Here is a 15871-nt window from a genome sequence, read left to right on the forward strand (position 1 = left end):
GTCCTGGGCTGCACAGGGCGATGCCAAAGCGCAGCGTGGAAAGGCAGCAACCTGCCATCCTGTCCTCCTCTCCTGCCACCTCTTGTTGGACCCCTGCCTCACACCTCCCAGATCCACCTTCTGACCCCGTGGTGGTCTTCCTGCAGGGGAGGCTCCCCTTATCCTCGCCGTGTCCTCAGTGTCATACTAAGCCCCCAAACCAGTCACATCAAAACTGTGGGTGGTGGCAGTTGACTTCTAGCATCGCCGGAATAAACTCTCAGGCCTGCTAAGAGAAAATTCACAATTTGGCAAGTTTTATCAGTTTAAGGTGAGCTCTGTCATGATGTTTTCAAGTTTACTGAGGTTTTAAAGTATAATTCATATAACTCCTTTCTGAAGGTCACTGTGTTGAGATTCAGTGTTCCAAAGGGCTGCCATAACAGCTGGCTGGCAGATCTGACATGTCTGTTTCTTGAGAAATCCTACAAAAGATCCCCAAGGTCTTCAGATGAATTCAAACTGAAGTCTACACTCTCTAAAGCTAATAGTGTGTGATTGTATTGCTTATAGCAAAAAATCAATTTTTCTGATTCTGTTTTGTTTATGTTGGATATGCAGCAGCAGCTGCTGTATCAATCTTTTCTTCTTTTCCCTTGTTTTGAAAGGGAAAAATAGTTTTAAACAGAGTATCTTGATGGATTACCCAGATTTAGGACAGAAAAATCCTGCAGCGATTCGAGCTCTAGATAACCCAGGTGTGAATTTACAGGTTGAGAATTACTTGTGAAGTTTTGTGTACCATGCAGTGCAGATGACATCAACACACTGTTCTTCATTTGACTCTTACTGCAGCTGTACTCTCCTAGAGGGAGGCTTTTCATAGGTTTAATTTACCGTTTTAATCCAGTATCTCACTTTGATGTGGGGTACAGGGTAAATCTTTCCATTTGGTGTCCTATGTACCTGTGGTGAATAATAAAATATCTAATGAATAAAGTCTTTGTGATGAATGGTGTTCAGTGAGATCAGACATATGGTGAGGAAAGGCCACTCCCCACTCGTCCCCAGTTCCTGTCATTCAAAGAAGGAAAAAAAACAATGTGTCTGAAAAGACAGCAAAGCCTTTCAGGCCAGCAAGTTTTAGAAGAACCAGAAATTAAGGCTTTCAAAGCAAAAGAAGGATTTAAGGGTTTAAAGCAAAGTTTAGGCGACTGCCTAAAACTTCAGCTCCTGTTAGTACTGCCCTTTTTTGAGGCAAAATATGGTGCAGTGAGTACTGGCAGTGATGCACAAGCTGGTCAGAATCTTTGAACTAAAGATGTCGCGAAATGAGGTACCTCTTCTGTGAGACCGTGCGGGCTGGGGCTGAGCCCCCCAACCGCACCACTCAGAGCCCGACTGTGCCGAAGGCTGCTCGAGAGCGAGCAGTGCTTTCCCCGCCTGCAAATAAAACACACAGGCATCAACCCAGCGGGACTTTAAGGGTGGTGAGGGAGGCAGAGAAAGGGTCTTCCGACCCTTAGACCCTCGGCTGCCTCCTCCTCCTCCTGCCCTGCCCAGCCACCCCTGGGCCAGGATCAGAGATGCTCAGCTCACGAGCAGGCTGGTTTGGCACCACTAACACGTGCTCAGCCCCAGGGAGGCTTAGAGCTTAATTCAGCGCTTTGCGAGCGGAGATGGAGGTGGTCATCACCGTCCTGGTGCCCGTGCTGAGAGCCGCCCGCCGGGTCTGCCACCGCTCGCTGCTCCCCACGGCTTTTGCTGTTCTGATCTGAGCGGCCGGCCGGCCAACAGGAGAGGCAAAGCCCCCCCCAACAGCTCTGGGCATGGCACCCTTGCTTTTCTTCTTGACGGGAGACAAGCGGCGTGCCGGAGCCCTTTCCCGCACAGCAGAAATCCCGTATGGAGTCCTTACTTTTCATAAGAATACATAAGCACGTCCCTCATTCCCTTTTTGGCTGCCCCACGGCTGGCAGGCGCTGCTTCCCTGGGCTCGCTGCAGCCACCTCGGCATACTTTCCTTCCAAGCTTCGATACGCAGACGCCAGCACTGGCAATACCCGTGAGGACACATCCAGAAATGGGCTTGCTTGGGCAGCCAGTATCACGTTTCCCTTTTCTTGTACCTCAGTAATACTTGCCTAGAAATTAGCTGAGGGGAGTTTTATCCAGGGAAAGCTTTTAAAGCTCACCTCTCCCCTTCTGCAGCCCTTCCAGTGGGAGAGGTCAGCTCTGGGAGAGGATGGGGCAGACAGCGGGGGCAGGACCCTCTTCAGCATCCCTGTTTAAATCACAGCCTGCCTCATGCTATGCATGGACAATCATAGGTTTTTTTCCTTCTCCTTTGTGGCTATATAGGTCACCTCTCCTCATGCAGTTGGGTAATAGTCTTATGGCAGCTTCAGGACCTGTGCATGTGGAAAAGTTTCTCTTCTTAAAAAAAATTTTAAAAAAAATATTAATGCTTTCAGTGGAGTTTAGCCTCCAGAAATAGGAGAGGGCTCACGCTACGTGACTAGACAGCATTACGTGAACCATCTGCAAGTACTCCATGGCCCACAAGCCACAGTTTAAAACTTCTTATGCAGAGCTGACCATAGGAAATACTTACTGAAAAGAAAAATATACCAGAGCCTCCATGTTCTATTCATAACCAGATGGCTCCAGTGTAGCGTGGTGATCGGATTTTTAAGTCACCAATGATAATAACAGAAAGTACAGATTGCCAGTGCTTCTAAAGTGGTGATTCTTGATTGTTGCCTGTGCAAAGATTTAATATGTCTTAGTGTCATGAAGCACAACAACAACAACTCAGTTTATAATAACTTAAAGAAAAATTGCAATTTAATGTTAGAACTGTCATTTTAATGAAGAAGCTGTTGGAGCTAAGTTAACTCTCCTAAAAGTTGGGATGATGACCAGAATTACTAGATTTTATTAATGGCACTGCTTTTAAATGACTGTGTAACACTGACCAACTAATAACCTTACCACTCAGTGCACTTGATGTACTTGATAATACATATCTAGCTGTGGGTGCATAATTCACCTATCAAATATTGAGAACGACTGGATGTTTTCTCATCATATATGTTATTATCATAACATCATGATATTATCACATTATATTATGATGTTATGATATGTCATGATATGATAACATCATGACATGACATTATCATTTGAGATAATGAGACATCTGGATTGAAATACAAAATACAATTTATTAGTGAATAGTTACCCATCGGATCTGTATAAAACTCATTTTTCTTTCAGTCAGGTGTTGTCTTGATTTCTGTTTGTGGAGTAAAATATAAAACCCTTTCTAAAGCTGAAAGAACCAAATTGTGAATATTCATGTTCTCTCTATTGCTAGTACGACTTCAACAGCATGACATAGTGTACTGTGGCTTTTTTTTCTCTTAATTTGCCAACTGCCAGCGTTGCATTTCAGGTCAGCTGCTTTGCAGTTGGGTCTCTTGTTCTGCAAAGCTATGAAACTGGGGGGACTGGCTGGGTGTTTTGAACAGCCAGGGAAAATAAGTACCCAGATTTATTTTTAAATAAAGTGCAAATACTTAATTCAGTGACACGCTTTTGATCTATGCAAGGAGATAGATACTTTAAAATCATAACCCACAGAATTCTCCCACTATTCCCATAATCGATCTGCATTTGTTTCACTTTCAGGTATCACCTAGCAGAAAACCATGGGCAATTTCAAAGGGCATGCCCTCCCTGGAAGCTTTTTCCTTCTTTTTGGCTTGTGGTGGTCAGTGAAGTATCCACTGAAGTACGCCTGTCGAAAAAACAAGAACGCTTGCTACCTTGGTTCCAGGGCAGGATTTCAGCGCCTGGAGTTTGTTGAGGGGATCATCAAAGCTGTCTTTGCCCTGATTGGTAAGCAAAGTGGACTTGGGGCAGACAACAAAAAGGCTGTGCCTTTTAATACTTTATCTTTTTAAATTTTGTTCTCTGATAAAACATATCTCATTGTGGTTTGGTATTTTGTCCTTTAAACACCATGAATCTAAGAACTGATAGGGCTACTGCTATTGATTACATAGCTAGGACTGTAACACGGTTTCCATCCGTAGTGTTCTTTTGGAACTTCTTTAAGGTCTCCTGACTACTTCACAGCTAGTCTGTCTGAGCGTTCATATGCTGCTTACTACTTCAGGGAGGGAGATAAGATATTTAGGCAAGGGGAGGCTCTCACGTGCAGACTGGGAGCACCAGACTGTGGGGGCATTGCTTTCCTATTTTGAATCCAGCCATCTCAGATGTCAGTAGTCTCCACCGAGTTACTGATAAAATATGTAAATGCAGATGCTTCTTCATTAATGTCATTCAAAAGTGAAAATACTCACACAGAAAGACTGAACTACAGCTCTTATTGCTGGAGGACTGTTGCAACAGAGTGTGGGGGGGGGCTGTTTCTCCTTCTGTTGTGGACTGGCCTGGGTACAAACCCACGGGGATGGTTTAGTGAGCTGTGCAGCTGACTGGAAGCGCCTAGTCCTTGTTTACATTCCAGCAGGCTGTATGTTAACAATTTACCTTTATAGAGTAAGTAAGCTAAATAACAGGGGACCTGGGGAGCTCAGCACGTGTGGCTCTCAAGTTGAAAAGGATCTTAATTTTTAGTATTTTTAGGTTTTTAGATTCTATCTTTTTAGGGTTTTAGATTCTATCTTTTTAGGGTTTTAGATTCTATCTATCTACTCTTCTTTAGACGCTCAGAGTTGCCTGGTTTTTAATCAAGGTGCAGGCTGTGCCACAATCTTGTTCTTGCTTTTCCTTCCCCTCTGGGAGTTATATCAGTTAAGATACATCAGCACTGAAGTGATGTTGTGTGTACAGTACTCACTTTGATATGCCTTCAAAAATTATCAAAACCTAAACAATAGCATTCATTTAGAGCTGGGAGTGGGGACATCTTTCCTACAAATCTCCCAGTCAGTGTCTAGAGATAGTTGGGCAGCTAAAACATGCATCTAGTGGTTTTTTTTTTCACCCTGAAACAAAAAGCTATTATTGTAATGTATGGTAATTTCAATTCCAGTCAAAAACATGGACAAGAAAGCCTGGCAAGGATAAACAGTAAAAGCAGCAGAAGGAGTAAAACCTGCTGTTTCTATGTTAGGAAAACTTGAAATAAAGGTGGAAAACCACTGCATTTGCTCTGCAGCATATCTACTTATACAGCAGGATGCTGGCCCACACTTTATAAACAATATAATAAACTTTAACGTTTTAAAAGCACAACACATTTTAAACCCTTCCCAAACTTCATTGATGATATAAAGTATCTAAAAGCAGCTTTCCCCTGCCTGGAGTACTGCAGCTAGTTAGCCAGACACCGAGGGGCCAAGGTAAGGGAGGTGGTGGAGAAGCAATTCAAATACTAACTTGGTATATATTCTCATGGGACCTTTAATAAATCTGCACAGTGGAGGGATTTCCTTCTATGGCTGTATAGGAAAAATCCCCTTTGAATTAAGAGTCTGAACTCTGCCATCCTGCATATTGCAGGGGACTGAAATGGTAAATCTTTCTTTTGGGGACTTTAGCATGTGTTATACTCATGTTTGAACCACTAGGAAAGGCAGCTGAAATATTCAGTCAGGGGACTACTACAATAGCAATTGTTTTTAAAAAAAAAAGCAGCACAGAATAGCTGTCTCCTTTTTCACTGCTGGAAACTGCAAGATGCGAATAGTCCCACCAGGAGTGGAGCTGAAGCCTGGTTTCCTCTGGCTTTCTCCTCTCCGGATTATGTGATGCTTAATATATGCTTGAGCTCGCTCTGTGGTCTTTCCCTCAGCAAAGCAACTTATTTCATCTCTCCTCCACCCACTGCCTATTTTCTTGAAAATTTATATTAAAATATTATCTTTGAGGCCCCTGTGCATTTTCACTTGAATTTGGACATGTTAAAAACTTTAGTGGGAATGGCCGAACTGGGCAGAAGGGAGCAAAACATAGCAATCACCCAGAGCAATCCTCAGGCAGCCAGACTAAACCCCAAACTGACTGGTGTTATGCTGCGTGGGGATATATTGTTGCCTCTATTGTTTGTATAAAGACTTACCATCAGTCTATACCTTAAGCACCAGGACAAATATTTATAATTCTCATTTCATGCGCAGGAATGGTGGCCGAGCAGTTTGTTCCCGATGGACCTCATCTGAAGTTGTATAATTATGAGGAAAAGCACTGGGATCACTTGATGAACTGGCAACATGCCACCATGTACCTCTTCTATGGCATTTCAGGGTTGGTTGACATCGTGGCTCACGGGACCAACACACTGCCAGTGGCCATGGACAGGATGATGCTTTCCTTAGCAGTGTTCATTGAAGGTCGGTTTACCTCTCCCTGCAGAGGTGCATGTGAAACTTGCAGAGGGGTATCGGTCTTTGGTCTAGGAATCTCAAATCAGCCTGAGAGAATGAGCCTATGGGAGCTGGGTGTTTAACTCCTTGAAACGCTTAAAAAAGATCAGTCTTGGCTCTCCTGAAGCTGCCGAGGGCTTGTCTGCACTGCAGCCCAGAGCATGATCACACATTGTAGAGGTGTACCTGTGCTTTCCTAACTGGCTAAGGTAGCAACAGAAATGTTATGAAAATAGCAGCACAAGCCTGTTTTGGTTAAGTGCTCAGTAGTTTGAGCATGTGCTTCAATGTATGTACTGACATGGTATGCGACTTGTTAGCTAAAGCCGGTGTGAGTGCACTTACCTGCACAGCAATTGCGTGTTGGAATTGCACTGGAGACACAGTATATGTTTTCTGTACGCAGCCTCTCTCATAGCATCCCCCTTGTTACACTGCAGAGGCAGGCGAATGAGACTTTTTGTTAACGTGTTTTAAACGAAAGGTGACAGAGCTGCAGCTGCCCAGGCAATTTCCTGGTCTGAGCTCAAGAGTGGGAGTACACAGTACATAGCCATCAGTCTTAAAAAATTACTCTCAGTTCAGCTGAGAAGGTGATATTGGCATAAAGAGAAATGCTAAAGGTTCACTGTTTTCTAAAAGCAGATGCAGGGAGATTACAAGGGAAGGAAATATCTTAAACTGATCACTTAATTTATTCCAGGTTTTCTCTTTTGCTACCATCTTCATGGGAGAGCCATGCTGGATGTTCATGTTCATCAGTTATTGCTATTTGCTATCTTCGGAGCTGCTGTTTGCATATTTCTGGAAGTTTTCTTCCGTGGCAGTATTGTGCTAGAGATGCTCCGTACAAGCCTCTGTATATTACAAGGCAGCTGGTTCTGGCAGGTAGGTCACCTTTCTGCCTTAGGAATTTCTTCCTTCACCAAAAGTAGTCATCTACCCCTTTGCAGATGTTTCACAGGTGATATAATAAGCCTTTTAAACACAGACTTTGAAGGACTCATAGAAAACAATGCTCTCTTAATGTCCCTTTAAAAAAGATGGAAGTATTTATCATATCTGTTTTACAGATGAAGAAGCCATTTTACTTCTAGTCTTTTTTATTTGAATCAATAAAAAAGCTAAGGTGGTTTTGTTAAGCTCTCCCTTGTGATTGAACAACCCCTCTGATCTGTGTAACATCGTGTTCAAGATTCGCCAGCCAAATGGCAGTGATTGTACAGCCTGGCAACGTATGCTGTTCTTTACAAAGACAGTTCCCACTGTCAGCTGCCGGAGCAGCGAGTAAATGTCCAGTGGAGTACTGGACAGGCGAGGTAAAGTCCCTATTGACATTGCGTGAAGAGGAACGAAGGCACAAATTATCTTTCATGTTGGTTGCCTTTTTCTACTTTCTAAAAAGCGTTTCAACAGTGGCGACCTAGGTTTAAAAGGTATTTGAGCTCCCAATTCGCATTAAGAGACTGAGTGATGTAAGGCCTCCTGCTTTACCAGTGTTGGGGAAATTGAGCAGAAGAAGCTACAGCCCAAACTTTTATATTTCAGGGATGTGGCTCCCAAAAGGACTCTTCAAAATGTAGCTGCCATGCCTTCACTTACTTGTGATTCTATCCAATTCATAGATATTTGATAGCGACCCTTTCTCTGCTGTCAAACAAGAGAGAGAATTTAATGAATTGCTTGATCTTGTAACAAAGAAATAGGAGCACTAATGCTGATGTGTGTTTCATCTTATAGTGGAGAACTGAGGTCACTCCAGTGATTTTTCTTTCCAGCATGTCTAGACTGGCTTCCCTTTTTTATATGCTGGCCAGACACGATTACTAAAAACGTTTGCTGTTCCTTAGGAGAACTGGACGCTCAGCACCAAATCAAATATTTAAATACTTGCTCTGGCAAGGAGACAGACCTCCGAAACAGCAGTATTTTTCTATAAGTGAATGCAAGAACCTAGTGCTGCAGCACTTCGTGTTTTATTTTCTTGTTTGTAAACTTTTCTTCCATGATTTATGAAGCTTTACATAAGCGGAATTAGTTGCAACCATTTATTCTTTGTTGTCTGCCTAGTCTAATTATAGAGCAAGTTATTTATTTAGCTTTGGAGACAATGTAGTTTTTGTTTCAAAGTAAAAAATTGAAGAACTAAAAATACAAGAGATTTAAGTGTGGCTTTTTTTCACACCTGCATAAGACTTCAACTGTATGTGTGACTGAAAACCACATACTGGCTGCAGGATGACAGACTTGTAAAAGGTGAAGGGACTTCCTTTCTGCATCATCAACACCCTCATTCATTGAATTCTCTGCATGGAAATGCAAAATGCACTCCTCCACTCCTTCTTCCTCTCCTCCTCTTCCCAGCTCCTAACTTCTCAGCTAAACTGCTGAGCAGTGACTTTGAAGAGTATTAGGCAGTACAGAGGACCAGGGCTTGCAAAGGCAGACCCCTGTGTAGCCATGGGATTACTAGTTTCCCAGCTTATGCATTAATCTGAATTTGATCTTTCCCAGCTCTGAATAAACAAATCAGCTATGTATTTCACATGAACTTATAGTCTTGGGTGAGAAAGCTCCATTTTTACATGATTTCGAAACCTGACCTTTTCCCTGGATGACCCAGAAGAAATAGACTTACAGCTCACCTTTATTTATTAATTTATTATTCATCTTCTGAACCATGTAACACATTCCCAGATGCTGTTGGGAAGGAGTGAGTCAGTGCAAATGGCCAGGCAGGTTTGCTGGTTGGTGATGTGCTTGCAGTTCAGACCATACACGACTGAGCACCAGCCCCTTTCCTTACAGTACGTAATTGTGATTGCTGCAGGACTTGTTGGGCCAGCTCCTTAATTTGGTGGGCAAGAGCAGAAGGTCTCTGGGACTGGTTCTGCATCTTCAAAGGCATTTCTGCACAAAACTGTGTGAAATGATCCATCGCACCTGAGTGTGACTGCAAAATTGTTTTTAATAATGATCACAGAAATAATCGGCACTATAAGAAAATGAAATGCCTGCCTTGTGATGGGTAGCATAATACATGATATGGCATAGGATATACGGCAAATGACATTTGCTAAATATCTTTTATTTTATTACAGATTGGTTTTGTGCTTTATCCTCCAAACGGGAGCCCAGAGTGGAATCAGACAGATCACACTAATATGATGTTCCTGACCATGTGCTATTGCTGGCATTATGCCTTTGCTTTTCTTATACTTGCAGTGAATTACACAATCGTCAGCTGGTAAGTTACTTGAAACACTAAAATGTTGGAGACCAGTCTATTTAGTCTAGCAGGAGCTTTATCTTAGAAAAGTTTCACTGACAAATCAAAAGGTTTCCACAAAGTAATTAATTGTCTTGCAAAGTAAAATAAAAATAGATATTGCTAATCAATGAAGACAACATGACTTATTGCTTCAGTGGAAAGGGGAAAAACATTCATAAAGTACAGCTCTGACAGCACAATGCTTCTCACATAAAATTAGCTCTTTTTGATAGTGTTCCACATTTGTAAGTGCATAAAAAGTTCCAAGGAGGAGAGACTTTTTTTCCCACATCATCCCTCTTCTCTCCCAGTGCTGATCTCTCTAATTCCAAGTGGCTTAGTCAGCAGGCTTCATGACTTAACTTTGAAGATTATTGGACAGGTTTCATTGCTAACATTTTCCTGTGATTAGACCTGATTTCTTTTTCACTACCCAGTTTCATCCCCTAATTTCTAAAGTTAGCCCTTTCCCTCGCCATCCAGTGCTAATTCTGACAAAATTCCAACTGTAGAGTTAACTTGGTTGTAAAAATGAGCCTGATTCTGCCATGTGTGATCACCTTCTGCCTGCAGGACCTCACCAACCCTTTGCACGCACTGTTCTAAACGTGTTTCTCACCCCTCGCTTTACCCCTACCATCCTACTAGCCCTATTTAATTGTGCTTTGGCCATATGTAGTTCTTGCAGTCTTGCTTTGCACTGAGGGGGTGCCATGTCTTTTTGGATCTCAGTCCAAAAGGCACCGACACTCAAGGCTGGGTAACTGGTTCGTTGTGTAAAGGATGGCAACTTTAGAGAAGGTGACGGCGATCTTACATCCCTTCCGATGCTGAGAACAGCGGCTGCTGCAGCATCAGACAGGCTCCCCCCAGGCTGGTCGGGGCACGCTGCGCAGAGTTCCCATCCGTGGGGAGGTTGGCCAGACTTGCTCTTCTTCACAGCTTTATAGTCCTCTTCCAAGTGAATACAGCTATCGGTCTCGTACCTGCACAACACTGAACTTTCTAGATGTTACGCTGAGGTTTGCTTAAGGTGTACACTCTTAGATGTATCCATAGGAACAAGCTCTTACAAGCAGTACATACGGGTGGTATTGTTAAAGGCAGCACATACTAATGTCACGGTACGGGCTCGCATTGTATAGCGGTCACTCATGCTAAAATACAGGTATCTACAATTAAGGCCTGGGGTTAAATTCTGCCCAGATTCTGCTCAAAATCAGTATCTCCTCTTTACGATGTCTTCCACAGTGGCCCACTTCGAGTCTTCATAAATCAATCATCCTACTTCCCCAATGAGATGCAAGAGTTAAACAGTTTTTTACCATGTAAAAATGGCCAGATAAGCCTTTGAGTTACTGTTGACAACTCTTTTTTTTTGTTGTTGTTTCCAGGGCAGTTCGTTCAAAGGTTAAACAGTCCCAGTCCATGGAAATGGGATTACTGAAAACATCTGACCGAGATCAGGAGTCAGAAGATGAAATTTAGTATGAATATGGCTTGACTAGTTTACCTGCTCTACCATTAGGCTAACTGATACCTCATTTCTAGATTTGTTTGCCATCTTATTCATTCTTTACTACAACATGCTATGCAAATATCATCCCCTGAGTACTGTCTACATCTACACAGTTACATCTTTATTTGCAGAGGGTAAGCTTGGTATCAATCTGTGGTGGTTGCACTAGTACCTTGCTTATCACATGATTTAAAGAAAACCAGACTAATATTAGACAGACTTGGACTGGATGAGGTACTGTGATGAAGTCTGTGTGTTTGCCTCATTAAAAGCTAAGTAAAATGCTTTCCAGCTGCTGCTGAATGGACCTAATCCACAATTAGGATGTCCAAATAAGCATGTTTGTTGCCCTGCAAATAACTGCATAAATAACTGCGCAGACCTGGAAAACAGTAGAACAAGAGAAAACAATCAGAGTCTTACAGCTGTCTGGTATAACACCTTCATGTCTCTGCTTGTGGCTTTATGCTAAACGGGAAGAGCTACTCACTGCAAACCCACTCAGCATTTCCTTGACGAGTGTGTAGTGTGTTCACTCTCGCAGAGACACTACCAAGCTTCGTAGGAGGACCAAAGAGGTACGATGATCAAAAGCCACTGCAGTTATTCATTCTCGTGCCTAGATACTCCTGCCTCTTTGCTATATTTGACTTTGAAAGGCAGTGAAGTGACTCTGCTTTCCTTCAGCACATGGAACAACTTCTTCTCCAGAAAGGCCGAGGGGTGTCCAGTGGGGCAGCACCTGGCCGCAAAGCCACTTTCTTTCCCAAAGTTATTTCCTTTCCTTCAGCGGAATTTGGTGGAATTTCAGCAGGCTTTGTAGCAGACACGCGACTGGACCCAGCAGCTGGGTCAGGAGCGGGTAATGCCGATCTGAGGGCAGAACGAGATGGATTTGCATCCTTTTCTCTGTGTTGCCCCCACAAGCACTGGACAGCCTGCACAGTGCTACATGGTGAGCTGTAGGAGGGCAGATGTTGCCTTCATAGTAGCCCAGCTACCCACAGCAGTGAGTGACTTAAAAAAATATATGTATTTTTAAACTGTATTTATTTTCTCCACTAAAATTGAAGTCTTGATCCAGTGACAAACAGAGTGCCCTCCCCAGCACTCAGCTGGGCTCCAACCTCAATGAAAGGGAAATAACTGATACGTGGCAAAAGACATCAGAAAATGATGTTGTATATAAGCATGCTGCCCCTATGGGGTGGACTTTTGAAGCATCACTCTGTCTCTAATACATCTTTCGAAAGACTTGCATGGGCAGCTGGGCAGGAGGGAGCACTTGCTGTGCCACGGCATGTGTGCTCTGCTTTCCAGAGGACTGAGCACGGGATGCATGCTGGTGGCCATGGGCCGTTTTACATATCTGTCAGTGATCCTTACGGCGATCATTCTGGAAAACAGACCTTCACTTCAGAACACCTTCTAAAAATATTATTTTTTAATTATTTTCAGAAACAGGCTAGTGCAGGACAACAAATTCTGTTCAAATAGTACCAGTGCATCAGGTTTGGTGCTGCAGAAATGTGTTCCTTCTATTATTCAAATATTTTCAGATGCTCCTAAGGGAATGCAGAGCTGAACTTTGGTAGATGAACGAGAGCTGTAGGATCTGGACCCTCTACTTTTGAGTTTCCCCTATATTTTTTTCAGTGTGAACCAGAAAAGTGAGTAGCATAAAATTATTAATTGCAGTAAGCTGATTGCTTAAAAAGATACGCAATAAAATAGTTTGTAGTTCAAGGGGATCCCCGGACTCAGAAAAAAATTAAAGGCTTTTTCTAAAGGTATTTCACCTTCAATGCAACATGCACATTCACTTCAATTTTAGGACCCAACTTTACCTTCTTTTTCTCGAGGAGCACCTTCCTTAGCTGCACATGCTGTTAACGCTGAATTTTAGACCACCAGGCTTCTCTATGCCTTTCCAAAATCAGTGAGATTATTTATTCTGAAGGAGATCTTCAGCAAGTAATTTGCTTCTCATAGGCGAGAACAATGCAAGTTTCTTCACTGCTTTTCTTGATAAATTATATTTAATACTGTACAAATATTAAGGTGCTGTATCTCTAAACTAAAGGGATAACCTAAGCAGGAAGAAAAGCATGATAAACCGGCTGAGCTTTGATATGTCTTCTTAGAAGGCTTCACCTGGTAATTTTTTAAAAATTACTTTAGATCTTTGCCAAGTATCATGAAGTGACACTTGTAACCAGGTGTCAGATTATCCAGATGAATCTACTTTGGAAAGCAAGAATAGCTGGCTCACAGACATCTCTATGTTTAGAAATGTAAAACAGGAAAATGCAGGTGCATAGTCAAAGATCACTACTTAATAACTGTTTGCCCTTCTTCAATGCCTTTCTCTGAAGAGCCTTGGAGATTTTGGCAAACTTAATGAAGTCTGTCTCAGGACATTCTTGTAAACTAGGTATCAGTATGGCATTTTTGTAGCTCCCTGTCTCAGCTTTGCAGTGGTCTCACTGTAAACTTTGAGTTAATTGATATTTACTCTGCTCTGCAAATCTAAGACTTGAGCTTCAGTACTGTGGTTCCATTAAAATCAGATTTTCTGTTGGCATAAGCCAGAAGGAAGATCCACAGCTTTGCTGAGGAGCTTGCCTGTTAACTGCAGCAGGGATACATTGGCCAAATGCAGCGTGTCATCACACCCAGCTGTAATCTTGCCTTCATTGTGCCACATCACACTTGTCTTTAAATTGTTGGGATTTTTTTGAAAGGGCAGAATTTTTTTTCCTGTTAGCATAGTTGGGGTACAAAGCTTCTGCAGTGCTGGGCAGTGAAGACGATGGTTATGTATCAAAGAGAACTTGGGGATTATTACAAAAGTCACGATAAGCCAAAATCAGCTGGCAACGTGAGCCTCATGGGATTCAATAACCTGAACGAGCTGCGAACACGGAGGGGGCTTAGCAAACTCTCCTGTTGAAAAAACTGCTTTTTCAGGAACAAAAAGTGCCAGTACTTGAACGCGATGGCCAGAAGAGTGGCTGCCTGCTGCAGTTCCTCCTCTGAGTGCCTCAGCCTGGTGGCCCTGGCTCTGCCCTTACCTGCTCCCAGGCCTCAGCCCAGCACTGGCTGCAGGTCTGCGCGTTTTCTTGGGAGAAAACGTGAGCAGGACTCAGCCTGCTGAGAGGTATCACCTGTATCTCCCTCTGCCTCCCTGCTGTGAACCTCCCGTCAACGATCAGAGAACTGGACGAATAAGCCCATCGGACACATCTGCTGGTTTTGGTGCAACCATGCTTAGCAAAGATGCCTTTAAAGAAGCCCAACCTAGAGGTTAATGCAGTCTGTGACACAGAACTGTACAGCAGGCGTCTTACAAAAACTCTCTTTGCCTAAGAGAAGGTGTCATTGCATTATTGAGCTTGAAGAAATGCAAGGAAAAACAGATCCTGAGTAGTCTCTTGGATTTAATTTTTCATACTTAGAGTACCCATGGATTGAGTGTCATAGTGAGGTTTTGTCCTGATGCATTTTTGGTGCCACAAAGGAAAGAAACACCCCGTTTCAGGGTGGGTTTTTGCTACGTAGAACACCTGACTCATTCTTCTCAAGCATTGTTCAAAAGAGATGCCCAGGAACAGTAAGGTAGCTATTATGACAGAAAAGATACAACCTTTGACATTTCATAGATTTTGCTTGAGTTGAATGAGTGGAGGGAAGTCTGACAAGTTTACAGACGCCACTCAGAAAAAGGTAGCTGCTCTCAAGAAAATTTAAGTTATTGTTAAATATCGGTGCCTTGGAAAAACTATGATAGTTTATTATAGACAAGATATGCCTGTAATTTTATTTAAATAAAATTGATTTATTCATATAAGATGTCTGTCATGTTTTCAGGGGAAAAAATATAACCATTTATGGGGCAGGATGGGGTGGGATAGACATGTTACTCTCATAGCCAACCCAGACATTTGAACGAGTTGCACTCTAATTCAGGAAAGGTCAGTACTGCCTTGTCAAATTCCCTTGATTCTACTATTTAATTGTCATTTGCAACACAGGTGGAAGCAACTCTTTTTGATGTCTGGGCAGTAGAGCTTCACAGATCCACAAAAGTCAAATGCTATGGCAAAAGGAGGTCCCAGATTTGGATCTGGTCTCCTGTGTCATACATGATGGAGCGGCCAGCAAGCCAAGTAAACAGAACTGCATGAACCGGATCTTTCTGTTTTGGCAAGCTTAATAATAAAAATATCTAGGATTTTATTTGACTTTGCTCCCTTTTTGCTTTAAAGAAACAAGCAGAAACCTTTTTTTGCTGTAAGATAAAAATGCATTCTGAAAGAAAAAACTGAGATACTTGAAGAAATGTTGGCAATTACAGATTTTGTCTTCTTCATATTTTTCACCTGTTTCTAAAATTAAAACTAGGCACCATACCTGACAAAAAGTAGCAAATAGTTTTGGCCACTTTCAGACTGTATTTGGGGGTTAAATTGATTATTCATTAAAGATTACAGTCTTATGGCATGCTTTCATCATTCCATGGATTTGATACCACTTTGCTACATATTTGACAGAGAGGGTTTTTTTGTCAGCTGTGGAGAACTTCGGGTGGGATGCACTTACCTGTACATAAGAAAACTTCTAAATTTCTCCAGGACCAGTTAAGGGAGAGAAAGTCACCACTTCCTAACTTCCCATTTTATCTGTTTGCTCACAAATCTG

General features: G+C 42.5%; 1 protein-coding gene across 2 annotated transcripts in view; it reads left to right on the top strand.

Annotated features, from left to right (window-relative positions):
• The window catches only part of TMEM45A (transmembrane protein 45A), a 28054-nt gene extending 13037 nt beyond the window's left edge, over positions 1–15017 (top strand). For both annotated transcript variants that reach the window (XM_030020852.2, XM_030020853.2), the window contains exons 2-6: positions 3673–3882; positions 6135–6347; positions 7084–7268; positions 9482–9627; positions 11046–15017. In XM_030020852.2, the coding sequence (XP_029876712.1) occupies positions 3693–3882; positions 6135–6347; positions 7084–7268; positions 9482–9627; positions 11046–11139 (828 nt within the window). In that variant the 5' untranslated portion in view covers positions 3673–3692 and the 3' untranslated portion in view covers positions 11140–15017. The remainder of the gene's footprint in view (positions 1–3672; positions 3883–6134; positions 6348–7083; positions 7269–9481; positions 9628–11045) is intronic.
• Positions 15018–15871: the final 854 nt, after the last annotated feature.

Source organism: Aquila chrysaetos, chromosome 7 (genome assembly GCF_900496995.4).
Source record: "Aquila chrysaetos chrysaetos chromosome 7, bAquChr1.4, whole genome shotgun sequence".
In the NCBI taxonomy this organism is placed as follows: domain Eukaryota; kingdom Metazoa; phylum Chordata; class Aves; order Accipitriformes; family Accipitridae; genus Aquila; species Aquila chrysaetos.